This window comes from Geospiza fortis, unplaced genomic scaffold (assembly GCF_000277835.1).
Source record: "Geospiza fortis unplaced genomic scaffold, GeoFor_1.0 scaffold172, whole genome shotgun sequence".
Classification (NCBI taxonomy): Eukaryota; Metazoa; Chordata; class Aves; order Passeriformes; family Thraupidae; genus Geospiza; species Geospiza fortis.
This window is the reverse complement of record NW_005054309.1, coordinates 11,714,280-11,730,181: the sequence shown is the minus strand read 5'-3', so window position 1 is coordinate 11,730,181 and position 15,902 is coordinate 11,714,280. Positions and strand designations below refer to the sequence as shown.

The window sequence follows — 15,902 nt, the reverse complement described above, 5'->3', positions numbered from 1 at the left end:
GCTGTGCCCAGGGCCTGGCTGTACCAGGGCCTGGCTGTGCCCAGCCTGGCTGTACCTGGTGCCAGGGCAGCCCCTGCCTGTGCTGTCTCTGCCTGTGCTGCAGCTGAAACCTCACAGCCTGTCTGCACCTGCAACTTGTTGTTGTACGCTTGCACTGGGGGTAGCAAAATGACACTTTAAAAAGAATCAGGATGTCTGGGGCACAAACACAGAAATGCAGCTGTGTAATTGGTAGCACTGCACCTTCATCTGTTGGACCTGTGTCTGTTGTGCCTCTATCACATCCCTCAGGGGCCACTGTGAGAAAATATCTTGGGAAACAAAAATAATCATTGGTATGTGCACATAGCCAGTGCCATTTAAGTCTTTCAGTAACTGCAGTCTGACTTTCAAGCATTTTTCTCTGTGCTGAAGCAATTTCTATTGATTTTTTTGTATGCAATCCTAATTCACATCGCAGAAGCACCAAGAAATCCTTGTGTGCCTGTTTCTCTGTGCTCCAGTCCATCCTGCTGCCGCACCGTGCTGTTTGCTACTCACCGCAGCACCACTGCCTGAAAGAGGAAGGAAAGGATACGGGGATTTCAGGGAGAAGTCCAGCCTGGTGCAAGGCCGTTTTTTCTTGCACAGCCCGGAGAGTTCTGCTGGCCCTGGGCACGGCATCAGGCACAGCTGTGAGAGCTGCTGCTCCTCCTGGCACCCAGCTCCGGGCTCCTCGCACAGTGCAGCACCTGCAGCTGCAGGGAGGGTGACACAGGCTGGTCCCAGTGCAGTTTGTGCTGCTCAGCATCAGCTGTCCCTTTGGATGCCACTGACATTGTTGTGAGCCAGGAGCAGTGGCTGCTGCAGCACCTTGTGTGAGGTTCATTGCTGGTCAGAAGTGGAAACCCAACCTCTGATCATTGACAGTGCAATGTTTGAATTCATTTAAGATGTTGTGGTATTTTTTCTGTTGGAAGGGATTAATGTTGAAATGTAGGAATGGATCTTGCCTCCTTCCTCTGGAGTTCTCCTGGCAGCCCAGGGGCTGGTGTCAGCTGCAGCCTGGACTCCTGTGGAGCTGACAGCCATGCAGAGGGTCTGGAGCTCAGGCTGTGTGTCAGGTGCGTTCTCACCAGCCCCACACTGTTGATCAGACTGCACAGTTCGGGTTCAGTGCTGTAGTCAGGGGGCTTGCCTGGCTTCTGCTGGTGCTCACGGGATCAAAGAGGAGGTTCTTGGACTTTGCTTTGAGCCTGGCCTCTGCTGGTGCTCACTGGATGAAAGAGGAGGTTCTTCTTGAGCTTAGCTTCGGGAAGGGCGAGCAAGGGACTGGTCACCAGGTGAGGAGAAGGAGCATTCCCAGTGCCTGGTTCCTGTCCTGACCACTCCAGGGCTCTGTGCCGGGGGCAGTGGGAAGGAGCCTGTGGCCTCTTAAGTGCTGCTGTGGCGTGGAGCAGTCCGGAGCCTTGCGGCCCTGTCCCGCTGCTCCTGTCCCGTTTGGCCGTGCTGCCCCTGGATGTCCCCACCGTGTGTGGGGCCAGGGGAGTGCCCAGGGCAGGGCTCTGGAGCCAGGCACGGCGCTGTGTGTGCCGGGCTGTGAGTGCCGGGCTGGGCTCCGCGCTGCCTCCCTGCCCCGGGGCTGGGACACGGGGCTGGGACACGGGGCTGGGACACGGGGCTGGGCTGCGATAGCCCTGAGCAGCTGGCCAGGGGGAGGAGGAGGGCTCGCTGCTGATGCTGCCCAAATGTGCTGTTTTTCTCTCCCAGCCCAGTGCAAAGCCATGGTGTCCGTGCGGGAGATGCCCGCACACCCTCCTGCCTCTGTCCCCCTGCTCGGTCCCTCTGTCGGGGCTGTCCCTGGTGCTGCCGTCCCTCCTTCCCATGGGATGGGGAGGCAGGAGAGGCTCTGCCGGTGCCTCGGGGCTGCTGGCCCCCCCAGAGGAGAGCAGGGAAGCTTCTCCCAACCCGAAAAGTGCTGGTGGGTTCCATGCTCAGGGCCAGAGCCTGCGAGTGAATCAGCAACATCAGCCAAAGGCTGCCTGGGTTTCCTGGTTTCCCTTTCTAAAGAGGGTTGCAGAACTCTTTAAAAAGATGGAAAGAAGTGTGAAGTGCTGCCAGTTTCCAGATGGAGCACCCAGGAGGGGCTGCAGGCCCCATAGTGCACAAAGAAGTGATTTTTAACAAACCCTTGAATCGCGCGGCTCTCCCAGTGCTCCGTAACCAAGAACAACCTTTCCAATACGAAATCTCCCTAAAAGACAGAGGTTTTTGCAAGCACCTCAGATATTTCCCAAGCTGTGAGACTCATCAGATCTAGTCTGCACATTCAGAGCTATGTGGTTTTTCCAGTGAACCTGACAAGTTTTAACATGACTTGAACGAAGTACGAAGGAAGAGAACATTTATTCTCTTCATATAGTGAAGAGAGCTCAAGTTTGCTTTCCTGTGCTGAAAGAGGTGAAAGGGAATACAGTACAAACGCTTTTAAAGCAAATTCAGGTACTGTAGTTACTGAATCTTACTTTATATGAGTTAAGCTCTGTCAAGAAGCGAGTTACTGAAACAATGGACCCACCTGCACTTTGAGTCGTATCTGAGAAGGAAGGATCAGTAGAAACGGAACTTTTTTTGCCACCATAATACTATGTATGAGTGAATATAAGGTTGGTAAAGGCATGCTATTATGAGAATTTTCACGCTTTGGATTGACCCAACATTCATTTTATGGTTCCAAGTCTGTCTTTCAGCAACTATATCTGAATTCCTGTTTTTCCAGCCAAGGGTGAGAAAGTGCTAGCAGATTCACTGAACAACCTATCGAATGCTTTTCGGATGATCAGAGCTCGCTTACCTGTCACCATCGTCGCCTTCCGCTCTCGGAGCTGCATCCCCGAAGTGCCTCAGACTCCTGCAGAACCCATCCTGGAGCTACAGCGGGCAGGGGAGTAATTCCTGGGAGAGGGCAGCCAAACCGACCATGGCTGCCAGGAGGATTTTTGGGCTTCCAATGGCTTTTTTTTTGGTGATACCTGATCAGAGAGTCAAAATTCCCCTGGCCAGGAGCAACTGGAGCAACTGGCTCTCTCATTCCTGGGAATGACTCACATACCAGGGTAGGTGAGCTCCCGCTCACTTCCTGGCTCCAGCGCAGCTGGGGCGCCCGGACGCAGACGGTGATTCACCTGGGAGGTGGGAGCGTGCTGGGGAAGGCTGCAGAGCCTGCAGGCTGCTCCTGCTGCCCTGCCTCTGCCTCCCGGGGCATGCCGTGCCTCTGGATTCAATGTCAGCCTGAAAAATCTGGTGCTGGACAGATGGAAATATCTACTAATCAAGCTTATCTTGTCAATTATTAATTTGATTATAGTTAGACTGCCTTTAGCGTTGTGCTTTGAACAGATCCTTCCTCCTAAATACTGTGCAGGGTGAAAGTGGAGCTCCAGGTCTGTCACTCAGTGTTGCAGCTCAAATGCCCTGAGTGTTTCCTGCCATGGTGCTCCTTAGGGCTGACTGAGCCCACTGCCTCTCACAGCCCTGCCCTCGGTGGTCCTGGCTGTACTCATGTTTACAATCAGACTGTTTAGTGCCTCTAGAGCACTGAAATAATCATGGGGTAAAATTGGGACATATTCTACTGGGACTGTTCTATTGGGACAAAGTTCTGCTTCATGTCAGTGGAGGATGAAGTGGGTAATTTTCCATATCTGCTGCCTTCTTTAAAAGAAAGCAAATTCCCATCTCTCTCGTTAAAAACTTGTGAGAAAAGAAAAAATAATCCCCAATGCTCTGAGAGCAGTGGCTGCCAAGGCCATTTTCTGTCTGTTGTGCCTGGACTTTTCCATAGACAAGTTTAATTTTTTTCTCAAATACCTGAGTGGCTGAGCCCCTACTGCCTCTGCACGGAGCCTGCGAGGGGCTGAGCCAGAGCAGGACCCACCTGCTGCCCCCGCAGAGCTGAGCAGCTTCTGCTGGGGAGCCCTGTGCTGAATTCCACACTGCTGCTTGTGGGCAGACTCCAAAAGTTCCTCTTGCCCCGGGACCTCTCCCTCGGATCAGGCACAGTCCCTGATGACACAGACTGCTGGCACAGCTCGCCTTTGAAGCCCAGCTTTTGCAAGGCAAAGCAGACCCATGCAGATGAGGCTGCAGGAACACGGGCTCACTCTGCTGTGTTTTCAGCTCCATTATTGCAGGCTGCCAAGCTCACCCCAGGAGCTGCATACCCTGCCAGCACGGATGGTCCTGCTCAGGCACACAGCACCCCTGAGGATGGAGGAGGCTTTCCCTGCAGCGAGGGAGAGGAGACTTGGTGAAGCCTTTGCCTTGCTCGTGACTGTGCAGGACAGTGTGTGCTTCCTTTGCCTTCCTTCAGCTGTCCCTTGTGCCCTGGGCTTTGGCAGCTGCCTGCTGGAGTAGGGGAACAGAGCTCAGAGGGTCTAGAGGGGTTTGTACCCTCTGGAACACCCCCTGTACGAGGCACTGAGCTCCAGAGCTAGTGCTGTGCGGAGCACAACTCCTGCATCCCTGCCCGGGGGCACAGCTGGGCTCAGGGGGCACAGCTGGGCTCAGGGAATGCAGCCACTCCTGCAGTCCAGCATGGCACAGCGACGTGTGTTGCCTACATTTGTGCTGCTGCTTTTCATCACAGCCAGTGCTGGTGGTCTCCCAGGCTGGGGTCCAAGAACCAGTGCAGCAGGATATGCCGTGGGGAAAGAGGGAAGAAATTTATAGTGAAAACTGAAATGCTTAAAAAATGTGATCTAATTGCTTACAGAGACTCAAGTGTTCAGGGGTTGGCACTTTGGGAGTAGAGTTTACACACCAAAACTGGTGTGTTAGTAACACTCAAATAAGAAATAAAATCTGCACCAGAATGGGGTTTAGTTTTAGTTTTTGAATATGGTGAGAAGGAACAATAACTTTTCTTAAAAATCTCTGTATTTTGGTGTGCCAGAAGGATGTGATGGGCTGGCAGCTGGTGCCCTTGCATCCCTGGGCAGGCTGGATGCAGACGTGCTGCTGGCTGCTGCCAGGCTGAGCAGGTCAGGACGAGCTGACACACGAAACGCTGAAATTGGGGAGCTTGCCCGAAAACAGCGCAGGAGAAGTGTGAAGGTCTGATGTAAAGAACAGCTGAAGGTAACCTGTAACTTAACTATTGTTCACATTATTTACAGGCTGGATGTCCCTTTTTGTGTTTTGATGATTAGAGAGCAACTCTCAGATTTCATAAGAGCCCGAACAACGTTATTACAACAATTACTGTGTTGCTTCATTCTAAAACGTCTTCAGTGCCATATTTAGCAATGTGAGCTGCAAGGTTGTTCTAAAGCAGATTCATCACCTGGGTAATGCACAGGACTAGCTGTTTCTGCTTTTTAAGCAGAAAAGTGTCAGCAAGATCAGAGCTTGCAACACGGGGAGGATTCTGCACTGTTAGAGCTGCAGATGTGCAGGTGGAGGTGCTTTTGTCAGGGCAAGAGTCCTGGAAGGGCTGACATTTCCCCTTTCCTGGTGTGGATTACTCCAGTCACTGTGTGATGCCTGTCACTCACAGGGAAGGAAGGAGGAAAGTATCTAACTAAGAGCTGACTTTAAAAGCTCAGTTCTTTTCCCCTCGAGTTCCTCACTGTGGGCTGACAGGGAGCCTGGAGCTCCAGGCCTTGTCTGGCTGATGCTGTCTGTAGGCTCAGGTCTGTCCTGGTGCCCTCAGTGCTCCCCTGTGCCCTGCTGGCTCTGTGCATGTGCCATCATGTGGGTCAGACCTCGGCTGCTGGACTTGTCTGCCCAGCTCTGGTTCAGGATGCAAATCATTGGTTTGCATTTCTAATTAATCGAAGCACGGCTGTGTGTTGTGAGAGTTTTCGGAGTACTCAGAGCTGGGGAGCCTGGATGGAGGGATGTGTGTAACTGTGTCTCTGAAGAGCAGTTTGTCTCTGGGCACCCAGGAATTACCATGCTGTCCCTCTGAGGAGAGGCAGGAGGGTGCATATGTTAGGTGAGGGTATAAAATACTTCCTTTTTCTGAAACACGAGGAAAATAAAAATTTTGTATAAGCCTCTATGTACACAAATGAGTGATTTCCTATTAAACTCACCTGCTGAGTGCCCTGTAGTTCCCTTTCCAGGAACCCAATGACCTCCAGAGATGTTTAGGACAGCTGTCAGTACTTTCTGTGTGGAGCTGGCCCATGGGAGCCTGGGCCCAGGGTCATTTCTGCAAAAGGGCTCAAAGCCTCGTGCCAGCTTTCAATTTCTAGGTTGTCTGGAGAGAGGACAAGTCATGCAAGGAAACATTTGTCCATGGGAAGGGAGAGCCCTGCTGCTGCCTGTGGTGTGATGGGCTGGAGTGAGCACAGGTGGGGTGGGAATGGTGCGGGTGTTTGTTTGCTATCCTGTCCATGGGATGGAATGGGGCTGGTGTTTGCTGTCCTGTCCAGCACAGGTGAGATGGAATGGTGCTGGTGTTTGCTGTCCTGTCCAGCACATTCCAGAAGGAATGGTGCTGGTGTTTGCTGTCCTGTCCATGGGATGGAATGGTGCTGGTGTTTGCCCACCTGTCCAGCACAAGTGAGATGGAATGGGGCTGGTGTTTGCTGTCCTGTCCCTGGGATGGAATGGGGCTGGTGTTTGCTGTCCTGTCTAGCACATTCCAGATAGGATGGTGCTGGTGTTTGCTGTCCTGTCCATGGGATGGGATGGTGCTGGTGTTTGTTGCTCTGTCAGGGAACAGTGTGGGGTTTGCCCAGGGCAGCACCAGCACATTCCAGGTGGGCTGGGACAGAAGCCAAGTTTGGGAAAATGGTGACGGCTGTATTGAATATGCTGGTAAACTTTGCAGAATTCCACAAATCCCTGGGCTGCCCTGTAGAAATGTGGGGAGCCCATGGAGCTGCTCTGGGCTTCCTGCCAGGGCAGAGCTGCTCTCCAAACACGGCTCTGTTTGATCACGTGCAAAGCAAAATACTGCTTCGGGTGTTTGTTTGAGCCTTAAAAAACAGAGAACTAAACTTTGAGCCATTTTAACTGTTGTGATTTTTGTTCCATCTGGAGGCAGTGATCTAAAACTTTGTAGAAAAAATGTGCAAAATCCCAGGTTCTGGGATTCAGGGACTTTTTCCCTAAGTGCATCAAGCAGGTGTTCTGTCCTTGCAGTCACCTTCACTCCTTTGCTACAGAGTTTGGTGGCTTTAGCTCCCTTTTACCTACCTAAGAAGCAACAGCTGAAAAACAGATGATTAAGACTCCTCAGAAACCTTTGTCACACCCTTTATTTAAGGACCAACTCATCCCATTTTGTGGTTACACCCAGCCTAACATGGGCTCTCTGCTGTGTGAGCTGCCAGTGTGTGTGCACAGCGTTGGATGAGCCCCAGTCACAAGCAGAAATCAGAAAGGAAAAGAAATTTCTGTTCTTCATCTTAGTTTCTGAGTGCCAGCCTGCTCTGCCAGTCCAGAGCTGGATGAGTGAGTGCTGGCAGTCCCTGGAGCTCTGGGTGAGCTGTGCTTGCGGAAGGCCACAGCGGGTGCACAGACGCTCCTCTGCCAGTGTCTGGCTCAGGGCCCTCTGTTAATTGTCAGGCTGTGTCAGCAGGTTGGGAGGAACATTTCCAGCCTCCTGTATGCTCCTCTAAGCAGTTTCTGAAGGGCTGACTACTTCAGCAGCTAAGAATTTATTATATTTACTTTTCCTAAAGGAGCGAAGTTAATCCTGTTAACAGTGTGTGTGTGTGGGGAGAGCCTTTAATGCCGCAGCATTTAATGTAAGAGGTAGACAATGGCTGAGATAACACTGATTTATAGGCAGATTCAGACCAATTGAAAGCTGATTGGAGATTAGTTCTGTTTCCAGGTAGGAAGGGTGTTCCAGCTGCAGAAGGCATGTAACACGCCTGGTGGAGGAGATGTAGTGGGTAGAAGTTGCTAAATAAGGCAAACATCTCCCTGTGTGGCAGAGGCCGGAGAATCCCAGAGGCAGAGATAATTAATGCACAGCAATCTAGAGCAGCTTTGAGAAAATCAAGCTGTATGGAGCAACCTGCTGGGTTGGATTAGGCTGCTGTAAACAATGAATTTCTAAAAATAGCAGTCTGGTGGTGATCAAAGTGTCTGGCACGTGTGAGAGAGTATAAAGCTGGCAGGAGAGCTGGAGGAGAAGGGATGGTTTGGGATAAGGGACACTGCAGTCTTGAACTAGTGACATAAATTCCAGAATCTGGGGTTAGAAAGTATTTTCTGTGCAGGCCTAGTTCCTGTGGGATAGGCAGGGGAGAGCCCCGTGAGTGGTCTGGTGAGCTGGCTGGAGGGGGAGTCTTTGGATGGGGAGGCTCAGGCTCCTCTGCTCCCTTCTCCTGGCCTGTGGTGGGACTGGGAAGGGCGAAGGTGCCACCAAGGGGACATCTCTGGGTGTTCCTTCCTGGTGAGGGTAGTGTGGGGCTGAGCCCAACATGGCTCAGGGTGGGGAATGCAGCCCTGGCTGCTCTGCTTGCCTGGACGAGGAGCATGTCCTGGGAAATTGTGGTACTGAACTGGGGCACTGCCAGCATTGCCCTCCACCAGGTGCTGCTGCTGGGAGCAGAGAGGAAGGGTGGTGAAACAGTGTGGGTGGTAGGAAAGTAATTACATGTGTGAGAGGCGAGGAGGGATGGCAAGGGACCGAGTCCTTCCCTCTGTCCCTCCCCTTGCCTACTCTTTATGTGCAGCCAAGCTGACACTCAGGGTAGGAATTACTGACATACACAGTCACCAGCTCTGGGGTTCACTCCCAAATAAAGCTGGATTGCCCTTCAGAGCAGCCAGAGTCAGTAAGCTGCTCAGCTGTTAGCAAGTGAGTTGGTTTAGTTTAAAGCAGAGAGAATTAACCTGTGGATTGTCTTAGGCAGTTTGAGCAAGAGCCTTTTGGCCATCAAGGCTATGCAGTGAGTGTACTTAGAAAATCCATTTTGCTGCATTTATTGAGTGTTAATATTACTTGGCAAACACCCTTTTGTGCTCTTCAGCAGAAGTAAACTAAACTACTTTTCAAGTTCTCGATGAAGATGTAGAGCAGAGTGTGCAGCTGCAGAATCAAGACTCAGTGGGAGATACTCGTGTGTCCAGCTCTGTTTTTGGGTTTGCCTGGGCTGTTCTCTGCAGAGCCTTTACCCTCCTGTAGAAGACCTTCTCCAGGAAGGGCTTGCACAGGAGCAGGTAGATGAGGGGGTCCATGCAGACGTTGGTGGCTGCCAGCCACAGGGTGCTCTCCTTGGCCACGAAGAGCTGGTTCTGCAGCCGGCAGTCCATGTGGGCACTCGTTTGGCTCACGGTGTAGGGCACCCTGCTGAAGTGGAAGGGGGCAAAGCACAGGAAGAACACAGTAAAAATGATGAATACTTTCCCCTTGATCCGTTTTTCGCTTCTGTTGCCTTTCTTCTGTGTTTTTACATAGGACTCATATACCTTTTTGGCAATGACTATATAAAATAGCAGCATGAGGATGAGGACAGTCCAGAAGATGAACTGACAGACGTAGTTGACAGCCTCGTGCCATTTGAGTCCGAGGTAGCTCTTCAAGGAGGCACACTTCCTCACGGACTGGGGCGTCGCTGCCTTGTTGGACAGGACCATGTTGGGCAGGGATAGAACGAGGAAGAAGAGCCAGACCAGAGACGCCAGGATCTTTGCTGAGGTCAGATTTTGCACCCAGAACTTCCCAAAAGGTCTCACAATCTTTAGAAATCTGTCGAAAGCAATGAGCCCCAGCAGCACGATGCTGATGTACATGGTGTCATAGAATATCACAGCTGAGAAACGACAGACAAAGGCCTTGAGCTGCCACGGCGCCAGGCCAGAGTCTGTCAGGATCTTCAGAGGAAGCATCAGCGTCATGATGAAATCAGAAACCAAGATATTTTTCAAGTAGATGATGAAGGTTGATGTGCTTGGAATGTGGAAGAAGGCCCAGCAGGCCAGGCTGTTCAGCAGAAGTCCCAGGAAGAAGATGAGGGTGTAGAGCACTGGGAAGAGCAGGTGGGTGATGGTGGTGTCACGCTGGCACTGTGCAGAGGAGGGTGCACTGGTGTTACCCACAGAGCTCGTGTTTGCAGAGCCTCCCATCGTTGGGAACAGACTTGGGTGAAAAGGAGAGAGAGAATACAAAACACACCCTTCTGTATGTAGTATTACATGTTCCTTACTGTGGTAGCAGGTTTGCATGAATAAACACTAAATCCAAGTCTGTTAAACAGCCCGACCAATTTTTCTTCTGGTTCATGGAAAATCTAAATCTTTGCTGAAATTTAAATTGTTTGCAAGCTAGCATCCACTGATGAGTTAAAAGGGTTCATACTTATTTTGGAGGCCTAGGGTAATGTCAGCAGGGTACAAGAGCAGACTGCCTGGAGCACTGCTGGCCTTTCCATGGAAATGTATTTCAGCGTTCAGTAGAAATGTTAGAGATGTGGCCCAGAAGACAGACATATCAGCACAGCTGCAGAAAGCATTTCCAAGGTCAGCTGCACACAGGGGGCTCCCAGCCTTGAGTACCAGCTGCCCGAGCACCCCACACACCCCAAACACTCCGACCCTGTGAGTACCTGGGCACGCCTGCAGCAGCTGTCACAGAGCCCTCTGTGGCTGTCCCCATCTCATCCGCTGCTCCTCTGCCAGCAGGAGCCTGGAGCAAAGTGTTAGGAGTGGGGAAATGTGTAGAAAGATGAGACGTTTCTCTGCTGGTGTGTGGTTTCCTTCCTCATTTTCAGCGTCGCCTGAGTTAGTCACATTGCTATTGCTTCTGTCTCTTCCCTTTGCTCTGTGTGAGAAAGCACACCATCTGCTCCTGACCTGGGAAAGGAAACCTGAGCCTGCCTCCCAGGGCAGACACATTTCTGAGTTTGTGTGTGCGTGGGGCAGACCTGCTGCGCCTGGGCTGGTAGGATGAACAGACACAGAGTGTTTCCTGACAGCTTTCCCGGATAACCCTCCAAAGTAGCTCCTGGGTGTTGTTTGTGTGTGAATTCCATGTTCTGGATGGCACCAGTCATTGCCCAAGCATTACAAGGGTCTGCTGGGAGCCCCCTGACAGTGGTGCCTGGGGGCTGCCCCCTGTCCTGCCTCTGGTGTCCCTGGCACAGGGCCTGGGCTGGGCTCTGCCTCTCCAGAGAGGATTCCTGGGGTTTGGCCCATGCAGGCAGGGGTTGCACCGTTGTGCTGCTACAGCCCTTTCTGTCCTGGCAGGTACTGCTGCGTGGAGAGCTGTGGATTGATGGTGTGTTTGTTGGTGTAGGCTGGAACTGGGTGCATTTCTCTGAGAGCAGAGCTGTCTGTGTGAGTTTATTGCTGCCTGCTGGTGGGACAGCTCTGGCCCAGGGCTCGCTGCCCTGAGGGCAGTGCTCCTGCTCAGGCCATTTCTCGGGCAGCTGTGGATTGCTCCAGAGGAGCTCGGGCTGCAGCTGTGCCAGGCAGTTTGTGCATCAGTACCTGGCACATTTTGGTTAATGTAGGTGCTGGTGTCACTGTTAAATGGCTGCTGAGAGCAGGCAGCCCTGAGGATGGCTGGGCTCCAGTCACGCTCAGCACTGTCACCAGTGTGGTGTGTCCCTGGCTGTCCCTGCCTTCTGGTCCCCACTGGTGACCACACAAGGGTGTCACAGTCCACTGCAACGCCCCTGGAGTGCTGTCCAAGGCAGTGCCTTCTGTGTTTTGAGCTCTTGATGCTGTTCCCAGGTGTCAGAGGCAGCAGGTACCTGTGCACACCCCGCCCGTGGTGGCTCTGGGGGACAGGTGTGTCTGTGGAGTCTGTCTGCACAGCTCACCTGGCCAGGGAAAGCAGCTCCTGGCTAACTGCCACTCTCTCTCCACGTGTAGGTGCAAAATGTGTGCAGAATGAGCTCTGGGTGGGAGTGGGGCATGTGGCACCGCCCTCCCTGGGCATTGATGGGGATTGACCTGGCCTAGGCCCTCTGGGGGTGCACGCTCTGGGGTGGCTGGACCCTGTTCCAGGGAAATCCTGGTGCTCCGTGGTGGGCCCAGTCTCTGCCTGCCTCAGCTGGAGCAGGGCCAGGCCTGGACCCTGTTCCAGGGAAATCCTGGTGCTCCGTGGTGGGCCCAGTCTCTGCCTGCCTCAGCTGGAGCAGGGCCCAGCACAGGCAGGGCACAGTTTGAGGCAGGGTGGGTTCATCCCAACGAGCTGTCAGAGATGCACAGACCCCAAGGCCGAGGGTGGCACTAGGTGAGCAACAAGTGAGCTGCCCTTTAACTTCTTAGGAAACTGGGTTGCAGAAGTGCCTGGCAGGCAGGGACACGTCCCAGGAAGGATGGACAGGTGATGGCTTTGGCAGGCTGAGCTCTTGTGTGATGTGGACACTCACTGCTCAGCTGGAGCTGTTTGCAGTGGTGATAAATGAACCACAACTTATTCCAATAGCCCACAATCTATTTCACGTGCAATTGCAGTGATACCTCAAAATGTCATGTACTTGAAAATACTTCCCTGTTTTTTTTCAAGTTTTCCAGGTGCAAAAAGGGAAGTGGTTGAGTATTTTGTATAGTGGAAAAAGTTGCCCTTAATCATCAGTAAAGAATTTACCATGAGCCTGTTTTTCCCCAGGATCTCAGGAAGATTTAAATCAAGTGTTTGTATGTTTTCTAATATAATGTTCTCTGTGAAAACATCATTTATTTATGTAGTAAGGGGAAGGATTTGGGGATTTAATTAATATCAAGATAAGCCTGATTAAGAAATAATTTCTTCTGAAATACAACTATTAATTATTGGTCAATGGATTAGGAACTGCAAGCATAGAATGAGATAAGAAAAGTGTTATTCTGTTACCAAAAATCTGCCCAAATGGCTCTCTCTAGGTTTCTGTTTGTCTGCCAGTTGCATACAAGGTGACAACTCCCTGTATTGAAAAATGACATCTACTGTGCATTTTATCTGCATTTCTCAGGTCTTGTGTTGTCGTGAACTATACTCTGGCCCAAATTTAGCTATTTCTGCAAAATCTTTACAGTTCATAGTATCATCTGTCGCATTTCATGATTCTGTTTTAAGTTTTTCCTCACAGTTCCACCTTTCAGGTCTGACTTCTTCCCATCAGTTCTGACAGCCGTGGAGGTTGGGGTCTGGGGAGCTCCTCTTTTGGCAAGGGTGGAGGTTGAGAGGACTCCTCTGGTATTTATTTAAGCTTTTTATTTTTGCAGCAGCGGTGGTGGTTCCAGGGGGCTCGTGCCTCATCTGCAGGGCTGTTTCTGAAGAAGTCAGTGGAGTTCTGGATGCTCCTCGTGGACCTGTGCTCCTGCCACCTCAGTGAAGGCGTGTGGCCAGGAAGGGGAGAGGAGCCCTGGGATCTAGAGTGGGGTTTCGTCAGAGTCATCCCCCTTTGCCTGTGCCCCTGACACTGCCCTGTGCTTGCACAGCATGCCCAGCAGGGATTTCCTAAAGGATTTGCACAGGAAAAAGTAAATGAAGGGATCCAGGCAGGCATTGAGGGACGTCAGCCACAGCGTGGTCTCCTTCAGGTAGAACAGAGCGTTCCGAGCAGAGCAGTCAAACACATCTCTCGTTTGGCTCAGGGTGTAGGGGATTCTGGTGAAGTGGAATGGCACAAAGCAAATAAAGAACACAGCAATTATTATGAAAACCTTGAGATTGACAGTCTTTTTAGATCCCTTCCCTGTGCATCGAGTCCTTTTGTAGGATTTGTACAGTTCCTTGCTGATGAGGATGTAACATACCACTATGACTGCTAAGCTAACCCAGAAGATGAGCTGACAAATGTAGTTTACAATTTCATGCCAGACTAAGCCAAACTCCGATTTCAGGAGAGCACACTTCCTTACGTTCTTGGGTGTTTTCTTCTTATTATTTAAAATCATGTTGGGTAGCGAGAGAGCAAACATGGACAGCCAGATTGCTGTGGACAGGACCTTGGCAGCTAGGAGGCTCCGTGGGGTGGAGGTTCTGAAAGGTGAGGTGGCTTTCTGGTAGCGATCAATCGTTATCAGACCCAGGAACAGGATGCTGATGTACATGGTGAAGTAAAACACCACCTGGGTGACCTGGCACACAAACCCTCGCAGGACCCAGGACACCAGCTTGGCATCACTGAGGATTTTAAATGGAAAAGTCAGGATCATGAGGAAGTCAGAAATCACAGTGTTCTTGAGGAAGATAATGAAATTGGATTTACTGGATATTTTAAAGAAAACCCACATTGCCAGGCCGTTCATGGTGATCCCCACCAGGAACAGAAATGTGTAGAGTAAAGGGAAGATGACTTGGCTGATCCTGCTGTCGCTGGTGCAGTTGCTGTCATTCCTGGAGGAGCTGAACTGGGTTGTGGCTTTCATTTGCATTGTGGTATCTCTTCTCCCTGGAGAAACAAACAGGAAAAAAAAAAAGAAGAAATTGAGAGTTTTATCTGTTATGAGGCTTCAGCCTTTTCAGTCAGCTTTGAATTGTTGTGTTGTGAAAGTGCACCCAGCTGGGCCAGGGCAGTGCTCAGGTGTGTGGTGATGCAGCTGGTTCTGCTTGTCTGGGCTCTGCCTGTGGGAAACAGGCATCGGGGAATTGATGTGCTCTCAGCTGATGCCCAAATCCCTGACAAAGTTTTATTTCTTCCTAGAAAGTAGGACAAAAAGGCTTTTGCTTTGAAGATGAAGCAGGTTGGTGTGCCAAGTCCCGTGCTGTGGGAGCAAGCCCTGGCAGAGGTGGGCACGTGGTCCCCCGGGGCCGGGGCAGGCACCAGGAGGAGCTGGGTGCTCTGGGCACAGGCTGCTCTCAGCCAGGGGGCCCTGGCAGCCCCTGCAGCTCTTCACCATGGGGCAGGGCAGGAGGGCTCCTGGGGAGCCCCTCGGAGCTGACAGAGGCAGGAGGAGCAGCTGAGCATCCCCGGCCCGAGGCTCAGACCTTGCTCTGGCTCCAAACTGCTTTCTTAGCCGGTGACAGCTGCAGATTCCAGATGATGCACTAGGAGCTTCTGCTTCTGTTTTCTGTAGAAAAGAAGGAGAAATGAAATTTTAAGAAATAATTAGCAGATTGCTTCCTGCCTTTGACTGACTCCCAGAGGCACTATTTGTAAAGGGAGCAGGGATTTGTCAGATTGTGCAACTTTTCCGAGCACAGAGCTGCGTTCCTGTCTGCCCCTTCTGGCTTGTGAGTCCTTCGTGTTATTTCTGTACACAGCCTTGTTTCTTAAAACTCTTAAAGCCCCTGAAAGAAGTTGTGATTTGTTACTATGGGGAAGGTTATTATTGGAGGAAATATTTATTCCTTATGTGACTTGTAGAACAGTGCTTCAAGTTTTAAGCTGCATACAGTAAGTCAACATTATGTGATATTGAACATGTAATTGAAAGACTAAATATAAACAATGAAATTACACATATTTCAATTTCTTTGGGATATGCAAGACACCACTTTAGGTGTTGTAGCTTTTTTTCAATGGATTTGTAAGTGTCGCAGTTTCTAAACATCCTCTTCTGCTTACTGATCTGCTGCAGAGTATTGATCCACGGCATAGATTGAATAGGGGGTTGTGCGGCTCCGCAGGATGCGCGGTCCCGCAGGATGTGTGGTCCCCAGGGGATGTTCTGTCCCTGGAGGATATTTGGTGCCTGGGGGATGTGCGGTCCCTGGGGGCTGTGCGGTGCCCGGGGGATGTGAGGTCCCTGCGGGATGTTCCGTGCCCGGAGGATGTTCGGTCTCCGGAGGCTGTTCTGTCCCCGGAGGCTGTTCGGTGCCTGGGGCTGAGCGGTCCCTGGAGGATGTGCGATCCGCGGGGGATGTTCGGTGTCCGGGGGATGTTTGGTGCCGGGGCTGTGCTCAGGGAGCCGGGGCTGAGCGGTCCCTGGAGGCTGTTCTGTCCCCGGAGGATGCGCGGTGCCGGGGCCGTGCTCAGGGAGCCGGGGCTGAGCGGTCCCTGGAGGATGTGCGGTGCCCG

General features: G+C 51.7%; 3 protein-coding genes across 4 annotated transcripts in view; all 3 read right to left on the bottom strand.

Moving 5' to 3' along the window:
• Positions 1 to 3,066, bottom strand: part of GPR87 (G protein-coupled receptor 87) — a 10,026-nt gene extending 6,960 nt beyond the window's left edge. Inside the window, exon 1 of the mRNA XM_005419073.1 lies at positions 2,834 to 3,066. The gene's annotated coding sequence lies outside the window, so the exon portion shown is untranslated. The remainder of the gene's footprint in view (positions 1 to 2,833) is intronic.
• A 5,866-nt stretch (positions 3,067 to 8,932) lies between these two features.
• On the bottom strand, positions 8,933 to 10,628 carry P2RY13 (purinergic receptor P2Y13). Its single transcript, XM_005419180.2, has 2 exons — positions 10,554 to 10,628; positions 8,933 to 10,087 (listed from the first exon to the last, which is right to left on the bottom strand). Exons 1-2 carry the CDS (start codon positions 10,601 to 10,603, stop codon positions 9,046 to 9,048), a joined length of 1,092 nt encoding a protein of 363 aa, XP_005419237.2. The 5' UTR covers positions 10,604 to 10,628; the 3' UTR covers positions 8,933 to 9,045.
• A 1,989-nt stretch (positions 10,629 to 12,617) lies between these two features.
• The window catches only part of P2RY12 (purinergic receptor P2Y12), a 4,593-nt gene continuing 1,308 nt past the window's right edge, over positions 12,618 to 15,902 (bottom strand). Inside the window, exons 2-3 of one of the 2 annotated variants that reach the window (XM_031055409.1) lie at positions 14,870 to 14,952; positions 12,618 to 14,333 (exon numbers count right to left, since the gene is read on the bottom strand). In XM_031055409.1, the coding sequence (XP_030911269.1) occupies positions 13,309 to 14,316 (1,008 nt within the window). In that variant the 5' untranslated portion in view covers positions 14,317 to 14,333; positions 14,870 to 14,952 and the 3' untranslated portion in view covers positions 12,618 to 13,308. The remainder of the gene's footprint in view (positions 14,334 to 14,869; positions 14,953 to 15,902) is intronic. The other variant, XM_005419072.2, reaches the window with a different exon arrangement.

Bases quoted from the DNA above. Each gene is read 5' to 3' on its own strand.
- P2RY13 (XM_005419180.2), bottom strand. From the start codon at position 10,603: ATGGGGACAGCCACAGAGGGCTCTGTGACAGCTGCTGCAGGCGTGCCC. The intron at 10,088-10,553 runs GTACTCACAGGG...TTTTCACCCAAG, and splicing joins GCTGCTGCAGGCGTGCCCAG to TCTGTTCCCAACGATGGGAG.